The following is a 20,322-nucleotide window of genomic DNA, read 5'->3' on the forward strand; positions in this document are numbered from 1 at the left end:
CTTTTCTCCCAAGAAGCAGGCGTCTTTTAATTTTGTGGCTGCTGTCACCATATGCAGTGATCATGGAGCCCAAGAAAGTAAAATCTCTCACTGCCTCCATTTCTTCCCCTTCTATTTGCCAGGAGGTGATGGGACCAGTGGCCATGATCTTCGTTTTTTTGATGTTGAGCTTCAGAACATATTTTGCGCTCTCCTCTTTCACCCTTATTAAAAGGTTATTTAATTCCTCCTCACTTTCTGCCATCAAGGTTGTGTCATTTGCATATCTGAGGTTGTTGATATTTCTTCGAGCAATCTTAATTCCGGCTAGGGATTCATTCAGCCCAGCCTTTCGCATGATGAATTCTGCATATAAGTTAAATAAGCAGGGAGACAATATACAGCCTTGCCGTACTCCTTTCCCAATTTTGAACCAATCAGTTGTTCCATATCCAGTTCTAACTGTAGCTTCTTGTCCCATATAGAGATTTCTCAGGAGACAGATGAGGTGATCAGGCACTCCCATTTCTTTAAGAACTTGCCATAGTTTGCTGTGGTCAACATTGGATTTATTATTTATTTATTGCATTTCTTTGGATATATATGTATATAAAAGTCTCACAGCAACTTAGCAATAGGCTTATGCATTGAGGGCACTTTTACATAAGTCATATGCAGCTCCCTGATGCAGACGCGGCACTCCAAGGCACAACCTTCCTTCTTGCCCAGGGGGCAATAAGACGGAACCTGGAGTGCAAGAGACTAAGGCACAAAGTTTAGCTTTGTATCTCTGCTGTTGAAAGCCATTTGAAAACCTTACTAGAGGTATCAATAATAAATGTGGATTAGACAAATTCATGGAGGATAAGGCTGCCAATGGCTATGTTTTACCTCCAGTGTCAGAGTCAGTTGGCTCCTGATACCAGTTGCTGGCAATTGCAAGTAAGGAGAGCGCGACTGTGCTCAGCTGCTGCTTGCAGGCTTCCCAGAGGCATTTGATTTATCACTGTCAATTGTGGACTTTGGTCTGATCCAGCAAAGCTCTTCGAAAACTATACAATACATACAAATTCATGAAAAAAAAAGATGCCCTGAAATTTGTAAATGAAACTCCTGCACAGGAGATAGGAATTTTGTGCAGAGGACTGAGCTGAACTCGTTACCTTGTGGCCATTTTCTTGTGTTCAGCATCATCCCTCTGGGTCCCAGATACATCATTACCTTTGCTTGATGGCCTCAACAGTAAGGAATCCTGACCAGAACAGTGACTCACTCATAGATGCAGTGGGTAGTCTCCTCTGAGGGTGAGTCATTCTGCCTCTTGCCCACATTGGAGGTGATTGGATCATTCATTCAGTCCCAGTGCAAAGAGACAGCAGAACTCCCTATTCCATTTTTGCTGATTTACTGGGAGGGTGATGAAAAGGAGGCCACCTAGAGCCTCGTAGGAGCCTTTAATTATGAAATCAATTTCTTTCTCATTGCATGCTAGCAGCCCTCTCAAGCTGCAGAGAATTTGCTCAGGGAATGACAGGTACTGACTTCCTCAGCTACTAGTTATTAGAACCTTTGGGCGGCCAGGGAGGGCGGGCACAGAGAAATGGGTTTCAAAATGCATCTATTATTTTGCTTTCTACAACCTCTGCCAGCACATCTCTCAACAGCAAACATTTCACCTCTTGTAATCTGGGAACGTGCTTACTTGGGTGGTCCAGGTTTTGCAAGGAGAAATCTCCACCAGGCAAGGTTCTGGGACTCCTGCCCAGCGGCAGCAAGACGAGGGATAAGCAATGCTCGTTCATTAGCATCTGTGGAAGGTAGTTATTAAGCTGTTATCTAGATAACTTCAAGCAAAGCTCCTCTCTCTCAGCTCCAGCCCACATGCATCCGACGTAATTTACCTTTCTGCTGCGGGTGAATAATTGAGCGGAGTGACCTTTCTTGAATTAAGTATTCAACAGTGAAAGTAAATCACCGTCTTCGCTAACCTGCACAATGAGCAAGGGTTGTGTTTGCAATTTGTCTCCATAATCATAGAGGGGCTGCCCATTGCTACTGCATGGTTAAGGCTGGGTCCCATTTATCACTTTAAACAAGATTTCAGCCTTTTTTCTTGTAATAAACAGCTCAGCATCCCCAAATTTGCATATTTTCATTAGTGCTGGGGTAAGGGTTCAATTAAAGCCAGAGGAGCCGTGGCAGGATGCAGAAGCGAGGGAGAGTTGGTGAGGGTGACAATGACAAATAAGTGTGATGCACCGATACCCATTTTACATAATCAGAGCACCACATGACCCGTTTCAAGCATCTCTATGGGGTCAGTAGAAAACAGCTAGGTTTATGGGCACGCCAGTCCCCCAACCACTTAAGCAGGAGTTTGTGGAGTTAATCAGATTTAATTGTGCTCAACGGCCACCATATTTACTCAGGCATGCATTCCATAGATTTCAGTGAGATGTGCAGTAACCATATGGCCACTTTGCCATGTGCCAAACTCCACATTCTTAATACGTCTATTTTTTTTAAAAAAAAGAAAACAAATTATGAGCTGATCTTTAGTGTTCAGTCACATCACATGCTTCAAGGAGGCAAGAGCCCATAATCCTAACCCTACCACCCCCACCCCCATTCTGGATTCTGAGGGATTGCAAAGACAATCAACGCTATCAAGACAAAACTGTTCCCACAGCACCCAGTTGTCCAGGAGCAGCTCATCATTTTTTATGCATATTTGCCAGTCTAAGCAGCGACAGGCAATAGCTGGTCTTAAAAAGGAGGCGAGTCTCTCTAGATCTGCATCTTCTTCAAAGGAAAGGAGTCTTCTTCGTTCAAGCGTGTGTGCCTTGCATACGGGAAGCCCCAGCTTTGATCCTTTCTTCAGTTGAAATAAAATGTGGCTTTTGAAGGGCTGGAAGAATCTCCTTTCCAAAACCCTTAATAACTGCAGTTTGGAGCTTGCTGTTAGTCTCAGGAAAGCTAGAGAGGGATATTGCTGCTGGTTCTCATTTGAGGAATGGCAGGAGAAGTGGCAGAAAGAAGATCAGCAATTTAGTCACCCAACCCATTCAGGACAGGACTTGGGATTACAGGTAGCTGGATATTTATGTATTATTTTTTAGCAATTTATATCCTGCCCTTTGTACATAGACCTCAGGATGAGTTACAACAGAAAAAAGTAAATTTGCAGGTGCAATCCGGGTAAATATATGGGGTTCCTGCCTTAGGAAAATCAATAATTCCTTTATTCAAAAGGAAAATGTCCTTGCAGGCACCTGGGTTGGCGGTAGCTGAGCTTCAAATATGGCATCTTTGGCAATCACACGTAGCCGAGTAAGATTGCCTTTCATGTCTTAAGAGTGAGTCCACTCACTGTGGACGTCCTTCCACAGTGGGGACAAAGGTTTCCGGGCAGGAGTTGATCATGTGAGGCTTTGCCAAGCATGCCTTCCTCTTAGTGCGTTTCTCCCTTTCGTCCTGAGTATGAGCGTCTTCCAACTCCATGACACCTTTGGTAAAGGCTGTTCTCCAACTGGAGCGCTCGCAGGCCAGTGATTCCCAATTGTTGATGTTTATACTATATTTTTAAAGATTTTCCTTGGGAGAGTCTTTAAGCCTCTTTTGTTGACCATCAGCATTACGCTTTCCATTTTTAAGTTGAGAATAGAGTAGTTGCTTATCTACTGGTATTAACCTAATTGCCTGCTGCAGTTTATATATGCTACTCTTATTCCAGAGCTTGTGTTTGGGCAAAAGCACACACTTTTGCAACACACTTGAAAGATTGGTGGAACTGCTAGACACATGGCCATATTTTAATGGGCAGCCTTCAAAGCCCTGCTGCCACTACACCTTGAATCAAAAGCTGCAGCTTAGCAGGTTACTAGAAATGGGCAGTTCAGAATATATTGCTGGGGCAAGCAGGGGCAAGGGCATCTGGAAACTGGGAGAGAGTGGTCAAGGAGCAGAGGATAAACACATTTGGCAGGAAAGATGTTAGAGATCATTCAAGTGGGATTTTGAATGGGGGCGGGGGAGAGAGAGAGCAAGTCCCCCTGACTGTGGATTGCCCCCATGCTGCTCACAACAATTGTTAGAGATGTTGCAATGAGGGAAGTCTGTCTTGTCCCCTAGCAAGGCCAAGAGACAAAAATAATATGTGTGGGACTTCCTGAACAACTGTAGGCTTCTGCACATTTTCTCCTAACCTACATGCCACAAAGCAATACTGCGGTGCACAAACTGAGCTGCATCCTGAATATCAGTTTACAAAGCTCTGAACAGCTTGACCCTCGCCTCTGAATGTGGCCGTGATAATCTAATAGCTGACTTTATCAACTATGTAGCTGTGGATATGCGCTATCTGGGGGCCAGTACATATAAGGGCAGCAGGGACACCATGCATCAGAAATGAATTATGGTGTGAAATAGAGGAGGTGTTTTTTTATTAAAAAGAAGAAGAAGAAGTACCCATGAAAAGGTTCTGTTCATACAGTGGCGTTCCTATCAACTCTGACTTGAACTATGTCATATTCTAGGACTCCTTCCACTGGAAGAGCAATAGAAGGAGTTAAGAACCAAAGAACTTAAAGAGAGCCTGCTGGAATAGGTCCATCTAGTCCAGCATCGTGTTCTCACAATGGCCAACCAGATGCCTGCAACAGAACTTGAATGCAGCAGTTCGATCCCAGATCCCTGTAGATCCCAGCAGCTGATATTCAGAGGCATTTGTTGTTGTTGTTTAGTCGTTTAATCGTGTCCGACTCTTCGTGACCCCATGGACCAGAGAACGCCAGGCACTCCTGTCCTCCACTGCCCCCCGCAGCTTGGTCAGACTCATGCTGGTAACCTCGAAAACACTATCCAACCATCTCGTCCTCTGTCGCCCCCTTCTCCTTGTGCCCTCCATCTTTCCCAACATCAGGGTCTTCTCCAGGGAGTCTTCTCTTCTCATGAGGTGGCCAAAGTACTGCTGGAGCCTCAGCTTCACAATCTGTCCTTCCAGTGAGCACTCAGGGCTGATTTCCTTCAGAATGGAGAGGTTTGATCTTCTTGCAGTCCATGGGACTCTCAAGAGTCTCCTCCAGCACCATAATTCAAAAGCATCAATTCTTTGACGATCAGCTTTCTTTGTGGTCCAGCTCTCACTTCCATACATCACTACTGGGTAAACCATAGCTTTAACTATACGGACCTTTGTTGGCAAGGTGATGTCTCTACTTCTCAAGATGCTGTCTAGGCCTGTCATTGCCCTTCTCCCAAGAAGCAGGCGTCTTTTAATTTCGTGGCTGCTGTCACCATCTGCAGTGATCATGGAGCCCAAGAAAGTAAAATCTCTCACTGCCTCCATTTCTTCCCCTTCTATTTGCCAGGAGGTGATGGGACCAGTAGCCATGATCTTCGTTTTTTTGATGTTGAGCTTCAGACCATATTTTGCACTCTCCTCTTTCGCCCTCAATAAAAAGTTCTTTAATTCCTCCTCACTTTCTGCCATCAAGGTTGTGTCATCTGCATATCTGAGGTTGTTGATATTTCTTCCGGCAATCTTAATTCCGGCTAGGGATTCATCCAGCCCAGCCCTTCGCATGATGAATTCTGCATATAAGTTAAATAAGCAGGGAGACAAAATGCAGCCTTGTCGTACTCCTTTCCCAATTTTGAACCAATCAGTTGTTCCATATCCAGTTCTAACTGTAGCTTCTTGTCCCACATAGAGATTTCTCAGAAGACAGATGAGGTGATCAGGCACTCCCATTTCTTTAAGAACTTGCCATAGTTTGCCATGGTCGGCACAGTCAAAGGCTTTTGCATAGTCAATGAAGCAGAAGTAAATGTCTTTCTGGAACTCTCTAGCTTTCTCCATAATCCAGCGCATGTTTGCAATTTGGTCTCATGTTTGCATACAGCCTGCAATAGTGAAGGTAGAAAATAACCACTGTAGCCTGTAGCCACTGAAGATCTGCAAAGAAGCCAGAAAACTGCAATTTGTGGAGGGTGCTTGGAATTCTCTGTTAGCGTTCACTTCCCTCGCCACCCGCTCAGCAGATCACAGTTCTAAGGAGGCAGGGATTGACTAAATCATTAAATCAGTCCAAGTTTGTGGTGTAGATATGTCCCCGAAGCAGCTCCACTATGGCTTTCCAGCAGCAGAGGGCTTGGCCTTACAGTGCTTAATCAGTCTTATGGACAAGGAAGTTTAAATAACTCAAGGTTCTTATGAACCCATAGAGTTAGGCTTTTCACCTTGTACTGAAACACATTTTTGCAAAGGGTAACCTCCTTCTTCTTTGAAAACACGCGCACGCACGCACGCACGCGCACACACACACACAGTGATAGTAACCCAGTTAACTTCAAGAGAGCTCATTTGCGAAAACAAAGTGCCCATCTTGTGCTTCATCTTTCAAAATAACTATGTGATCAAGAAAAGCGAGTGGCATTGCATTCATCCTGCCACTGACAAATGGTGAAATTGGCCTGGAAGGAACATGGAAATTTGTTTGGGTCATGGGGATCAGGACAGGGATGTCTGTTTTGTGTCAATGAAGCAATCTACAAATAAACCACAGGCAAGGTTGACGTGATAAAAATGCTGGAAACCCCATGAAGAAGTCCTTGCCGTGGAGGGAGGGGACAGCTGATATCAGTCGTCCCCCCCCCCTTCAATTTACACAGTTATAATTAACTACTGAATTGACTAAAGCTCATCTGATTAATCAACTAAGGTTTCTTAAGTTGGAAGATAGATTAGGTAGAAAGAGACAGAGAGAGCTTGCGGTTTCTGTGGATTTGTTTACAAACCCAAAAGGACCCAATGTCAGATCTTATCTGCTCATACTAGGACCACCCCACAATCACCACCTTTTTGATCATTTAAACAAGTGCCTCAAGTGGCCTTGGCCAAAGCAGAGAGGGAAGAAAAGCCACATTCTCTGCATTGTTGGGGCTTAGACCCCCCCTAGCAGTGATCCTTTATTATACACATCTTTTAAAAAAGAAGAAGATGTGAAGGCCGTCTCAGCCTCTTGTGAACCATCCAGAGTGTTGGTGTTGGGGGATGGAGTGAAAGAGATGCTTTGGTTTCTGAACCAGAGAAGAAAGGTATTCATCAAAATAAAGAAATCATTCCCTCCTTGCATGGTAAAATCAAACAAGCGAATATCTGAGCAAGAGCGGCATGGAAAACGGCTGGTTTTCTTTACACCGAAATCTGGCACACCTCTTTCTCATGCCCTATGAAGTGATTCATGGGGGAGTAGTGCTTTGTGAAGATCTACGGATAAGTCTGTGGCAGCCGTCCAAAGACATTTGTGGCTCCCGGCAATCTATATTCCTTTAACATAATTATATCCTTGTGGAGGATAAATCTAGGAGAAGATGGGGGGGGGGGAATCCAGCATTGGGAGAAGCAGGGGGAGCGGGGAAGACAAAACTATATTGCCAGCAAAAGCAGAGGAGCTCCATTTCTCATGCCCCAGCTAATTGCTAACAGAGAAACTACTGTAGTGCTAACCTGGAGCCTGCAGAAGTAGAGGGTGGAGCTTCCTTCTCCTTCCTTCAGAGGAACATGAAAATAGTAGCTATAGACTCAGTGCTGGATGAAAAGAAATGGGGACTGAGGCTTGCCCTGGTCAGGAGCATCTGAGACTCTGAGATTTCAGGTCCCAAACCTGAGACATAGGGGCACCTCTCTGGTGATGTCACAGGCCAGAGCTTCTTTGCGCTCCCTTCCCATCAATGAGATGCTTCTGGGCATCTCCCAAGCATCCTGGAGGCCAGAGGCCTCTCTCATCCTGATGAGCTTATCTCACCTTTGATAAGCTGCTCCCCTTTCAGCACTACAAGGCAGAGCCCCACAACTGCTTCCGGACCGGCACTAGTGTGGCTTCAGCACTGAGAATAAAGCCTATTTCTCTCTCCTCCAACAATCACCTCAAAAGGCCTTTAGAAGTTCCCTCCCTCCCTCCAATGGTCTCTGAAGGTCGGCAGGTGCGTCGTGCTCTTTGAGAAACTGTGCCCTTTAGACATTAGAGTGTGCATGTGGAGTAGGGGGTGAGGCATAAGAAGCTAAATAAAATTTAAAAATCTCCGTCAAGACCTTTAAAGCAGCCTCAAAATCTAATCACGTTAACTGAGTTGGTGTTAGCTTTGCCTAAAGGAGCTTGGGGGGGGGGGCGGGTCAGAGGAAGTAATGTGGGGAAAATACATTGGATTTATCCCTGTCTGGTGAAAGTTAGTGACAGTAATTCTGTTGTGACCTTTAAATTGCCAACTTGGTTTTAAAGGGGGAGGGTGTATTTGTTTTGTTCTCTCTCTCTCTTTTTTACAAAATAAAAAAGTCACATACTTACTTAGGCCATGTCACATACTAAGCACTGAGGTCTGTTTGGAAACCCAAAAGCTTCGGTGGCTTTTCAAAAGGGTCAGGCAAGATCCTTGCCCGGCTGAGAACAAAATCATAGAATTGTAGAATCACTGAATTTCAGAGTTGGAAAGTACGCAAAGGGTCACCTAGTCCAACACAAAATGCACACACACAAAAAACCAAGAACAAGAAAAAGCACAAATAACCCCTCACCCAAATGCATTTTAAAAGCCATAGGATGTTAATCTGCTGAACACCTGGCCAAGAGAAATATTTCTGCCTAGTGCAAGCCCCTCTGGGGAGAGCATTCCACAAGCGGAGCACCACCCATTCTTGCTCTGCCACCTTCCTGACCTCATGTGGAGGAGGCACACTAAGATGGGCCTGAAATGATGATAGCAGGGGCCACGTTGGTTCATATGGGAATGTGGGATGGTGATGGTGAGATGCCACATGCTAGAAACCGAGGGAGATTCTGAGAAGAACTTTTGAGTGTCTGAGAAGCTATGGAGGAGAGCTACTTCCAGAAAGTGCATGATGAAGAAAGCACAGTATTTGGGGACACTTCCTTGCAGTGGCTTACTGAAATGGTCCAGGAGAGGGTCCTTGGCTCTGGATCCAGACTATGGATCCTGAGGTTGCTGGTTTTCTTTATTGAAAAAAACACATTCTTTTTCTTCATGCTATCCCTATCTGCATCTTGGACAATTACAAGCAGGGATATCCACATTATCTACACAGAAATTGTTCAAGTAAAGAGGAAGAAGCATTTTGATTCAGGATACTGGATTGAATTTTGTTTTTGTTGTTCATTTATTTTTAAATAAAAGAAATTATTAAGTTAATTATTAAAAGAAATTATTAAGTTAAAAAATAAGGTTGAAAGGACTTGCTGAAATAAAAATCTGAATTTGAATACAGAAATGGGAGGTGTGGGGAGGTCAAGAAAATAAGTAAAAGGGAAGTGGTTATGTAAAGGATTTAAATTGCTTTTTTCTTTTTTTCTTTTTTAATGATTGCATTTTTCTTTGTATTTTTCTGTTTTTGTGTTGTATTGCGTATTTTTTTGGGTTTTTTTCATGTTTTCCTTGTAATCTTTAAAAAATCTGAATAAATATTATTATAAAAAAAAGAATTAATCCATCCCTTTGACCAAAGATTGACCTCCAAGGTGGTTGACAATACTATTGAAAACAATATTAAACACACACACCACTTAGGATACACTTAAAACAACATGATAGGCCCAATAAATCACAGCAGACAACCTTTATTCAGGTGACCTGGAAAGATTAAGTAAGTGGAAGCATTTTTGCCAGCAAGTGAAATGCAAAAGTGGAAGATCCTGGTTCATGTACCTGGGAATGGTGCTCACACACTGGGTGCCATCACAAGGCTCTGTCCTTGCTACCCTTGGATGGTGAGGGCATCCCCAGCAGACCCTAGGTGCAGTTCAGCATTCAAAACTCCCATTGTTCTGGGCACGATTTGCGACAGGGGATTTCATTAACACAAGCAATTTCTGAGCTCTGGGCGCAGTACTGCACCTAACATTTCAGGTTAAAACTGCACAGTGGAGGGAAAGGAGGATCTTTTTCTGCCTCCCCACTTCCAGCCACACTCCAAAGACTGGAGAAGAGATCTTCTTAAGAATATTAGGCATGGAAAGTAGAGCTTTGCGTTGTTGTTTTTTGCAGTCTTCAGATGAGGACTAGACCACGTGAAAAAATGAACATAAGGTTTTAGCTGCAGTTCATTCATTTTCAGCTTTGTATTCTTGTTATAAAAAAGCACGACTCAACATTCTGTTGTGGTGCCCATAATCTAGGTTTAAGGTGCCATTTAGCTCCTAGCTTTCATATCTCAGTTTCTAACACTGGTGCAGTTCAGTGTGCTCTGTACCCATCGACCATTGGTGATGACTGCGCAAATCCTAGATGATAAGTGAATGGATTTTATCAGCTTCTAATGTCTGTTAAATCTGGACATTTGCAGTTCCTTCGGCTCCCCCAGAGAACGTGTCGGCTGAAGCTGTGAGTTCCACTCAGATCCTCTTGACCTGGGCGGCTGTCCCTGAACCTGAACAGAATGGGCTCATCCTTGGATACAAGGTAGATCTTCCCAAGCGCTGCTGAGTCTTTTCTGTATTTGGATAAGCAGTGTGTTGTTTTTACTTGATTTTGTTGTTTGTACTAATAATAATAATAATAATAAAAATAATCCAACGATTCTAAAAACATTTCATTGTAAAAATTAATTAAAATCAAATTGATGGCAACCAATAAGCAAAATTCTGTGCAGATTGCCAGAGGAGGGGGGTCAGGCTGCGCCCTGACCAAAGGCCTGGTGGAACAGCTCTGTCTTGCAGGCCCTGCGGAAAGATGTCAAGTCCCGCAGGGCCCTAGTCTCTTGTGACAGAGCGTTCCACCAGATTGGAGCCGCGGCCGAAAAGGCCCTGGCTCTAGTTGAGGCCAGCCTAACCTCTCTGTGGCCTGGGATCTTCAAGATGTTTTTATTTGCAGACCGTAAGTTCCTCTGTGGGACATACCAGGAGAGGCGGTCCCGTAGGTACGAGGGTCCTAGGCCGTATAGGGCTTTAAAGGTTAAAACCAGCACCTTAAACCTGATCCTGTACTCCACCGGGAGCCAGTGCAGCTGGTATAGTACTGGATGAATGTGATCTTGCAGCGAAGACCCCATAAGGAGTCTCGCCGCGGCATTCTGCACCCGCTGGAGTTTCTGGGTCAGTCTCAAGGGTAGCCCCACGTAGAGCGAGTTACAATAATCCAGTCTGGAGGTGACCGTCGCGTGGATCACAGTGGCTAGGTCAGGGCGAGAGAGATAAGGAGCCAACTGCTTAGCTTGGCGGAGATGAAAAAATGCTGCCTTTGTTATAGCTGTAATCTGCGCCTCCATAGAGAGGGAGGTATCGAAGATTACATCCAAACTCTTAACGGACAATACTAGTAAGTATTGGGGTATTAAAATCCCTGCAGCTGAACTAAGTGCTGTAAGGTGTATCCCAGACCTACAATCCCATACAGATCTCCTGTATTTTAGCTGAAAGGTTCCATTCTAGGGAATTTAGGGATTGTTACTAATGTCAGACTGAAACACAATGAACTGAAGAGAATCCTGTGGCACAGCATATTCCGTGCTGCATCTGTTAAGCTATCAGCAGTGAGATCTCCCTACAGATACAAAAGAGCAGACTGAAAAGGTTCACTTCGCAGGACAGGTTATCAGTTTGAGTTACTCAGAAGACTGCAGTTTGAACATTGAATGCATGCAATACAGCATACATGCGAGTTATTAAAGACTTTACCTTGTGTCTCGTGTACTGTCTAGCTAATACTTTTGATGTCCTACTAACATGCACCAATGACTAGGAGATGCTATGTTGATTGCTTGTTTATGGATGGCAACTACCATCTACCTGACAAGACTAACCCATTGCTGCGTGTTTGTTGGGGCTGGCAGGGCAGGTGTGTTTGTTTGTGTAAGAGAGAGATACCAATGTTCATTCTGTGTCTGTCTGGCTACAGAGAAACACTGCAAATTTGGGACTGTGGTCAGCAGAGGAATTTAACCCAGCAGAGAAGTCTTGCTGGGGACTCGAAGGACATGTTGTTTGCTTTTGGGGAGCTGCTGCTGCTGAACAGCCTAGCATAGTCTGTCCCCATGCAAGCACGCTTCTGACTTTGCAGCTAGAAAGTGGGGCCCACAACAAACACTGCTGAGTGGTGTGTTCTTGTTCAGCCAGCCATGCTCTCTTCATTCCCCCACTCCCTGTCTCTGGTTTTCCCTTCAACAGACACTCAGCACGGCAACACCACTCAGCATACCTCATGGACCTATTTTTGGTTTTTCCTCCTTCCAAGGTTTTTTTGTGTGTAATGCTCTTTGATACTTCTGCAAATCTTGGTGTTCTCACAAGCCTGCTGAAACCCATTGATTTGACTAGATAGGAATTGGCAAGAGGTTTGCCATTAGTAGATAGGGTTGCAAACATATATCCCCAGTTCTCTCTTCTGACAAATAGCGAAGTTACTGGAAACCAGGCAGAGGGCCTTCTTTGTAGTTGCACCTACCCTGTGGAATGCCCTCCCATCAGATGCCAAAGAGATGCACAACTATATGACTTTCCGTAGACATCTGCCTGTGGTAGGAAGCTTTTGATGTTTGCTGTTTTGTCCTGTGTTTTTCTATTTTGTTGGAAGCCACCGAGCATAGCTGGGGCAACCCGGTCAGATGAGCAGGGTACAATAACATTGTTGTTGCCGTCCCTATAAAATATTGTTCCTGGAATGCCTTGCTGCTTGTGGGGAGTGAGGTAATTCCATATGTATTTATCATACTCTTCTTTTTCCCCCCCTTCAGATTTTGTTCAGGCCCAAAGATGTGGAAAGCAAATTAAGCAGCCAAGTCGTGAGAGGGAACCACAGCCTTTCCACCCTTCTAGCTGGTTTGCGGAAATATGTGCTTTATGAGATTCAGGTTCTGGCATTCACACGCATTGGGGATGGGATCCCCAGCTCTCCTCCAGTCATCGAGAGAACTAAGGACGATGGTAAGTGTATGTGGATCGCTAGAACCTTCTAGCTTTTTTTGGGGGGGTGTATATCAGCAGCTAATCAGGTGGATTCCATTTTTAATCTCAAAGAACCGGATCCTCCCCTAATGTAAAGAGGCACAGTCCTATTAGTTTCTAGCTGAGAATCTGCTCCCAAAAATTGCAGTCTATTCCCCCCCCTCCTCCCAGTAATTGACAAAAAGATTGTTTCACTCTAAAACCTGATATTTTATAGCCAGTTCCAGCCTGAAGCAAATTTTTACAGCCCAATTATGAACTCCTACAGAAATCCAATCATAGTAATAAAAAAAAAAGCTGTGGGATAATGGGACGTGATAAACAAACCTTGCTGTGATTGAATGTGAGCGCGATGTGGTGTTTCCTGTCCCAAGAGTGTGCCTAGACCAACCTTGAACAAAAGAATAATAAAATGACCTTTTGTGAAATTAGTGCATGAACATTGTATTGTTCTACTTGCCGACACTATCTGTAAGCCTGAGAATTCCCGTTTAGGGTTTGACATATTGAAAGGACGCGAGGCTTTCTGGGGTCTGATGCAAGGAATGTGTATTCATTAGCCACATGGATGTTCAGGGGACTCATGGCTCTAGGGCTCACTTTCAGAGCTTCGGCAGACCAGTTGCCCACTTCTGCTAAGCCTGGATGCTGGGGGGGGGGGGGGGGAGAGGGGTTGGCTAAATGGAGCAAGGGGTGGGGGAGATTTCAGGCTGGAAGAGGGGAAGCCTCAAGCATTTTTCTGTCAGCTCTTGTTGAATGTTTCTCCCCCTAAAATTCTAACAATATTTCTCTTTTTATCATTATCCATTGGCTTGCTTGCTATCCCATGAGCTTAGAGCAGCTTTGCAGCAGCATTTCCCCTCAGTTTTAATAATTCTGTCCCTAAGGAACCCACAATCTGAGAAAAATCAAATGGTTTGAGGAGAAAAGAGGTCAAATGAAAGAAATATAACATTGTAAATAATATATATATATATATATATATATATATATATATATATATATATATATATATATATAATATATAATATATATATATATATATATATATATATTTTAAAGTGCCACACTGAATAACCAGTCCAAAAAGTCATTCAAAGGACAACAGTTTTTAAAGAAGGCAGCCAGCAGCTCAATGCCTGCTTGTTGTATAGTTGGACCCAGGCTACCCGAAAGATCGTTTCCCACTCTATGAACCTGCCTGGCTGCCAGGATCCTTGGGTGAGCACTTTCTCTTGGTCCCAGCTGGTGGTGACATGAGGGAACGAGCCTTTTCTGCCCCCATATTGTGGGATTCCCTCCCAAGAGAGGCTAAATGGATCCCCTCCCAGTTATCCTTCTGCCAGCAGGCTAAAACCTTCCTGTTCAGAGAGGCCTTTGGAAACTTAGGAGGAGACGGTGCTGTCCACCGGGCTGCTGTCAGAACCGATTGTTTCAAGGCTGGTTCTAAATTGTGTTTTAATATATTTTGATGATTGTCCCCCCCCCACGCCCCTGATTTATTTTTATTACTTTGTATTTTATTACTTTGTTTTTAACTGTTGGAAGCTGCCCAGCTTGGAAGAAGAGCAACATAAAGATGATGAGGATGATATTAAAGAGGTGCTGCAGAGAATAGTCTGAGCTGGCTGGAGAGCAGAGTTATGAGCAGTGCTTTCCCCCCCCCTAAAAAAATGTTTAGGGGTACTCTCATTTTCCTACTCATATTGAAATGCTGCCCCTCAATGAGGTCAAACTTAGATTCACAAAATGTTTAGGGGTATGCTTACCCCTGTGTACCCCCAGAAAAAAGCACTGGTTCTGAGCATTAAACATGCGCTATACAGTATACCATTAGATTTCGGAAGGGGCTTTTTACGTCACATGAAAGCTCAGATGTAATGTGGAAATCAACAGTTAGGGATGCATCAGGGAAATGGAATCACCTGCCATGTGAACACAACCCAAGTTAGGGCAGGTTGTTCTTTACAGAAGCTAATACCTCTTAGAGTTATGGACTGGCCGCGGGAGGGGGATAAAGCATGATAATGTCATATATACCATTCTCTGGCTACAAATCCATTGCAAAAACAAATACATGCCCGAACTGCCATGTAACAAGCATCTTGTCCTCTTCCTTCCTGCATTACCTGTTGTCAAATGCTACTATTTGTTCTTCCATCCCCACACTCCTGACATAAGCCTGCTTGATTCCTTCCTGATCAATTTAATTAAAAGCATCATAGGGGAGAGCAGAGGTGGGATTTCAGCTTAAGGGGGTGAACATCAGTACCTCTGGATTTGCAAATTATCATTAGCTCCCCCTGGTGACCTTGATAGAGGTAATTCAGCGGCCTGCCTGCTGTCTGTGGCAATGCACAACTTCTCCCCCTCTGATGCTTATGGCCCAACAGAGGTTCCCAGATGCCTCTGTGAAATTGAAAGGCAAATTGAGAGTTAGCTACATGGTTGGAGAATATGATTCAGCTTTGGCAACTGTGTAACGACTTAAGAAACATGCTTAACCTCTCAAGGAATAATTCAGTATATGAAGCAATATGCTATAACCAGAGCTATGAAATGCTTTTCAGAATCTGATTGGCATACAGACGTCCCATTATATAGGCTCCAGCATGATTGTCCCCTCTGAGGTCAACCCTAGTTTATCAAAACATCATCATAAATATATTTACTAATGCAATAAAGCATATGAAGTCGGTAGCTGCAATATAACAAGAATTGATGGCTAAGTTGACCTCGAAAGACAGTAAGCTTTTTATGTTGCATGGGGTTTTTTAAGTCTCTTCTGGTCTAAGACCAGTTTTGCACAAGTCCAAAGCTTTCTCACTTGCCTTAGCTTATCAAGACTCTTGATCCAAAGGCACCAGTTTAGATCCTTTCTCCCTGAGATTCCATACCATGTCATAACAAAGGCTAGCAGAGAGACCCATCCTTGGTAGAGCTTTTTCCTAGGAAATCCTGCAGTGTTAGTAACCTCTTGCAATCAAAACCATGTTTAAGCTGTTTGTTAAGTCAAAGGTAGATTAGGCAGATAATATCCCTTTTTGACCAGGATGTGCAGCTAAGAATTGCACCTGGGGCCTCTTGAACACAAAAGAAATTGGGATAAGTTCGTACCTGCCAGGCCCTATCTAATGGCCGTTCTCTTGGTCTTTTTAGCCCCAGGCTCTCCAGTGCGGATGGTGTTCCCCGAGGTGAAGCTGACCTCTGTCCGGATTGTATGGCAGCCCCCTGAAGAACCCAATGGGATTATTCTTGGTAAGCAAGAGCAAGAGCTGTGTCAAGGGGTGGGGGACCAAAAGAGACAGCCATAGAAGTAGCCTGTCAGCGTATGTTTCTGAATCACTTGAAGGTGTGCATATATACCAGGAATTATGGAAGCCTGGAAAATGCAGTGGTTCACGTGGTACCCCCTCCTGTGGCCTACTCTGCCTTCAACCCATCAAACTAGCTTGTTGTGAATTCTGAGGGTTTGGATGCACTCGTTCTAAAGCCAGGCCAGGGGTCTTAATTCTGTAACTAGGGGCAGAAAGCAAGAAATAGCACAGCGAGGAACTCATAGATGGCATGCATGCTACTGTCTAGGGATCACAAGTGCCCCTTACCCTCTGGAACTAGCATGCCAAGCAGGCCGTATCCCCCAGTGTGGACTCTGGGATGCCTTCATGAGATCTTGTGGGTACTCAGATGTTTAGATCTCACGAGAGCAGAACCCACATGCTGAGTGGGACTTGCCCAGTAAGCCCAGTAAGCAAGGCAGAAAGCTTCAAAGTTCTTTCTGCGCTGGGAAAACCTAGAGCAAAAAGAGCTTTTAAGCTCTCCGTCTTGCGTTCATTTAATTGGCGCAATTTCAAACAGCTGGCTTTCAGCGGTGCAAGTTTGAAATCACACAAGTTAATTGCACATAAGATACAATCGTGCTGCAATGACAATTTCCATGCTGTGAAATTTCTTCTGCTCTCACAGAGCTCTGTGTGGGAGCGAGGCTCTTCTCAGTTCCCTTCTCAGCATTCCTCCACCACACCAAATACCTCTGGAATGATGCAGGGTGTAGGGCACAAATCTTCTGCTCTTGCCATAGGCAGTAGAAAGACTACATTTTGAGGATAAAATTGCAGATCTCCATGTTGAGTCAAATGCTGCTGCTGTTACAGAGCCCGATGAGGTGTCTGACGCAGCAACTTGCCTGATTTTGTGGGATCTCTGTTGATGAGGTCTGAAATGTAGACTTCCTTGACTCCTAGCCATTATGACTAATTCGAGCTAGTAACCAAGGGAGGTGGGGTGGCCAGATGAGTCTGTGATGTGGTGAATGTATCTTTACGTGGTGGTGGGACTACCTGGCACCTTGAAGGGAGTCAGTAGTGCAACCAGTTTTAATGAAGTCATCCCAATCCAGACCCTGAAGTACTTGACAACTGGTACCCCGTCACAAATACTCCCTTCAAGGGAAGGGAAGTGCTTGAGAGCTTGGTAGCAGTCCAGCTCTAAGCGCTTTTGGAGGAAACTGATGATTTGACCTGTTTCAGTCTGGGTTCAAGCCTGGTTTTGGGACAGAGTCAGTTCTGCTTGCCCTGATGCATGAGCTTCTTCAAGGAATTGTGACATTGTTGGTCTTGCTTGATCTTGGTTCACCACTACAGTATTTTCCTTCCTGGAAATACACATAATTTTGCCCCTACTCTCATGGAAGCTTCTCACACCAGCTTTAAAAGGTTGCTGAAATTGCAGCTTTAGTATCTTGTGGTTCACCCCTGATACATATTGCACACAATTAACCAATGGACAACATTTGAAAAATGAAAGCTTAAGTCTTTCTGATTAATGTTAAGTCAATAATGCTAGGTACCTCCAAGCAATGCAATTATTTTGCTGTTTGTTTGCTTGCTTGCTTGCTTGCCTGTTTAGCAGTGCCTGATAAGAGCTGTCTGAGTTCCTCCCTGGGAAATCTAGCAAACCTATTTGTTGTTTGGCATTTTTTGGCTGCCCCATAGTGATATATGATAAGGCAATTGCACTTGTCTGGCTTTGCCACCTAAGGCTGCCCCCTTAAATGGTGAGCTACTTTATGCTTTGTGTCAAATAAAATATGGAACCACTCATTGCGGACAACAATGTTTCATCATATGGTGTGTTGCAGCCCCAAATTCTCCCTTGATTATAACAAGGCCCACAAGGTAGTTGGAAGCATCATTAGATATGATCTTAAAGCAGCTCTTTCAGAAACTTTTGGAAAGAAGGAAGGATTCATCACAGGCAGAATCCTGTTGGGTACTCCTGACATTCAAGTTGCTTATTTTATTTTCAAGGGACCTCTGTGCCTTGTGTGCTTATTACCAAATTAAGCCCAGGTACTGAGACACAGGATTCGTGTATAAGGAGGAATTCCACCTACTGAAACAATTTGTTCGAAAAACAACTCATAAATACTTCTCTTTTGTTCTGTGTCCCTGTTGCACTGCTGAGCAGCTCTGGGTGGGGTTTGTGAGGTTGTGAGGTTCTGTTGCGGTGAGATCTTGAGCTATTCTCAAAGCGTGAAATTCTTCACTGGTGAGAAGGAATTCTTAGTTAAGTGTGAAACTCAAAAATCCACAGCTTCATTCTCAGGCCAGTGATGAAAGAAAAACAAGCTTGCCCATGGAGTTTCAATGTGAAGGCCAAGGGCAGGTAGCCAGCTTGGCGTCTTCCATGTTTTGTTAGACTCCCAACTCCCATCAGCCCCATCCAGCATGGCCAATTGACACAGGGGATTGTGGGAGTTGTAGTCCCCCACATCTTGAGGGCACCACATTGGTTACCCTTGGCATATGAAACATTGTTGTTCTTTGGGGCAGCTTTTGTTGTTCTTCAAATAGGCACATCAAACGGAAATATTATTCACTGTATTCATTTGTTGGCATTTCGGAATCCAACATGACTTTGTTAAAAGAGCCATGGTGGTTCAAGGTCAATACAACAGAAGGGTAAAATGTGTCTTTGCTTGCCATATCTGGGCACTCTGGTGCCCGCTTACTAGTACCTTAATGTTGCTTTCACATGAAGAAATATAAGATGTGAGAAGTTTTCCCCCATCGTGTTCCTTTAGTGTTTCTCTGGTTTGCTTCTCCCTGAGTTTGCTCCTCCTGAATGTCAACTTAACCATTACATTTCTAATATTTTCTTCTGCCCTTGAAACTTGTCCAGTTTCCAGAAGAAGAGTTATAGCTTGGGGGTAGAGCACAATGCTTTGCATACAAGAGATCCTAGGTTCAGTCCCTAGCATCTCCAGGTGGCACAGTGAAAGTCATCTCTGAAATCCTGAAGACTTGCTACCAGACAGTAGAGGTAGACAGTTTGACTTGATATAAGCTCCCTAGGTTCTTATATAACTTCGGTTTCTTCATTTCACTAGTATCCATTTTTCTACATTGCATCACCAATAAAGCACTGCAAAATTACACTATTTTAAGTGGTTATATGTGATCACATCAATATTCTTTTTTCTCCTTTGTTTTTATGATGATGACACGCTCTCTCCAACTCTTGATACAAATGTGCATGCAGCTTAGGTGTTTGGGATTTGGTGGAGTTTAGACTGTTGTTCATTTTACAATTGTGCCGCTGATTCTGTTCTTCTGCAGAAAAAGATTCCTGCTTCAGTCATGCGCATGATCACCTCAAAGCAGTGGGGGTTTTTTTTATCAGAGTTATATCAATCTGCATATCTGCATTTGTCATGTAGAGGAGGGAAAATATATGAATGAGCTGAAAACTGTGAATGAACAGAGTTCTGTACAGAACTGAGAAACTAAAAAATGAAGGCTTTCTGATGTTCCACTTTGGAACCAAGGCCAAGTAATTTTGAACTCAGGGGAGAAAATAGGATGGAAAGATGTTCTGATACATCAGCAAGAAGTATACTGAAGACTTGTCTGTGCTGTACAATTAAATGGATTGACTGTCGTGTCTTCTCTCCAAGTAAATCATGAAGGAGCTAAAGATCTTCCAGTAGAGAATTCTCAGAACACTGGGAGAGAAGCAGAGACAGCAACGCAGGTGTAAAACCAGTACTGTTTTGCATCGTGGATCCACGTTACATTCTTAACATCAGTGCTTTTTTTTCTAAAAAAAAATGTTTAGGGCTACTCTCATTTTCCTACTCATATTGAAATACTGCCTCTCAATGAGGCCAAACTTAGATTCACAAAATGTTTAGGGGTATGTGTACCTCTGCGTCCCCCCAGAAAAAAGCATTGCTTAGCATAATTTGAGTTCCAACAGATGTGGAAGTAGCTGAAGTGTCCCATGATTCTTTTTGAATGTTTGGTAATCTGCTATAGGAAGGCATTGTCTAAGTCCCCATTCTGGCTTGGTAGTCTATCGCAGATACCCGCACTAAGATCGTGGTTGT

The 20,322-nt window shown here is 43.9% G+C and overlaps 1 protein-coding gene and 1 long non-coding RNA gene across 10 annotated transcripts in view; one reads left to right on the top strand and one right to left on the bottom strand.

Moving 5' to 3' along the window:
- SDK1 (sidekick cell adhesion molecule 1) overlaps positions 1-20,322 on the top strand; it is a 659,529-nt gene that overhangs the window by 544,627 nt on the left and 94,580 nt on the right. For all 8 annotated transcript variants that reach the window (XM_079953648.1, XM_079953647.1, XM_079953646.1 and 5 more), the window contains 3 exons: positions 10,337-10,452; positions 12,722-12,911; positions 16,092-16,190. In XM_079953648.1, the coding sequence (XP_079809774.1) occupies positions 10,337-10,452; positions 12,722-12,911; positions 16,092-16,190 (405 nt within the window). The remainder of the gene's footprint in view (positions 1-10,336; positions 10,453-12,721; positions 12,912-16,091; positions 16,191-20,322) is intronic.
- Positions 11,314-16,152, bottom strand: LOC307203357. 2 transcript variants are annotated; one of them, XR_013833184.1, is made up of 4 exons: positions 16,050-16,152; positions 15,205-15,339; positions 13,260-13,323; positions 11,314-11,532 (listed from the first exon to the last, which is right to left on the bottom strand). It is a non-coding gene; the product is annotated as an uncharacterized lncRNA (long non-coding RNA). The 2 variants fall into 2 exon arrangements; XR_013833185.1 differs by lacking the exon at positions 11,314-11,532 and adding an exon at positions 12,923-13,018.

This window comes from Podarcis cretensis (assembly GCF_951804945.1).
Source record: "Podarcis cretensis genome assembly, chromosome: 14".
Taxonomy (NCBI): domain Eukaryota; kingdom Metazoa; phylum Chordata; class Lepidosauria; order Squamata; family Lacertidae; genus Podarcis; species Podarcis cretensis.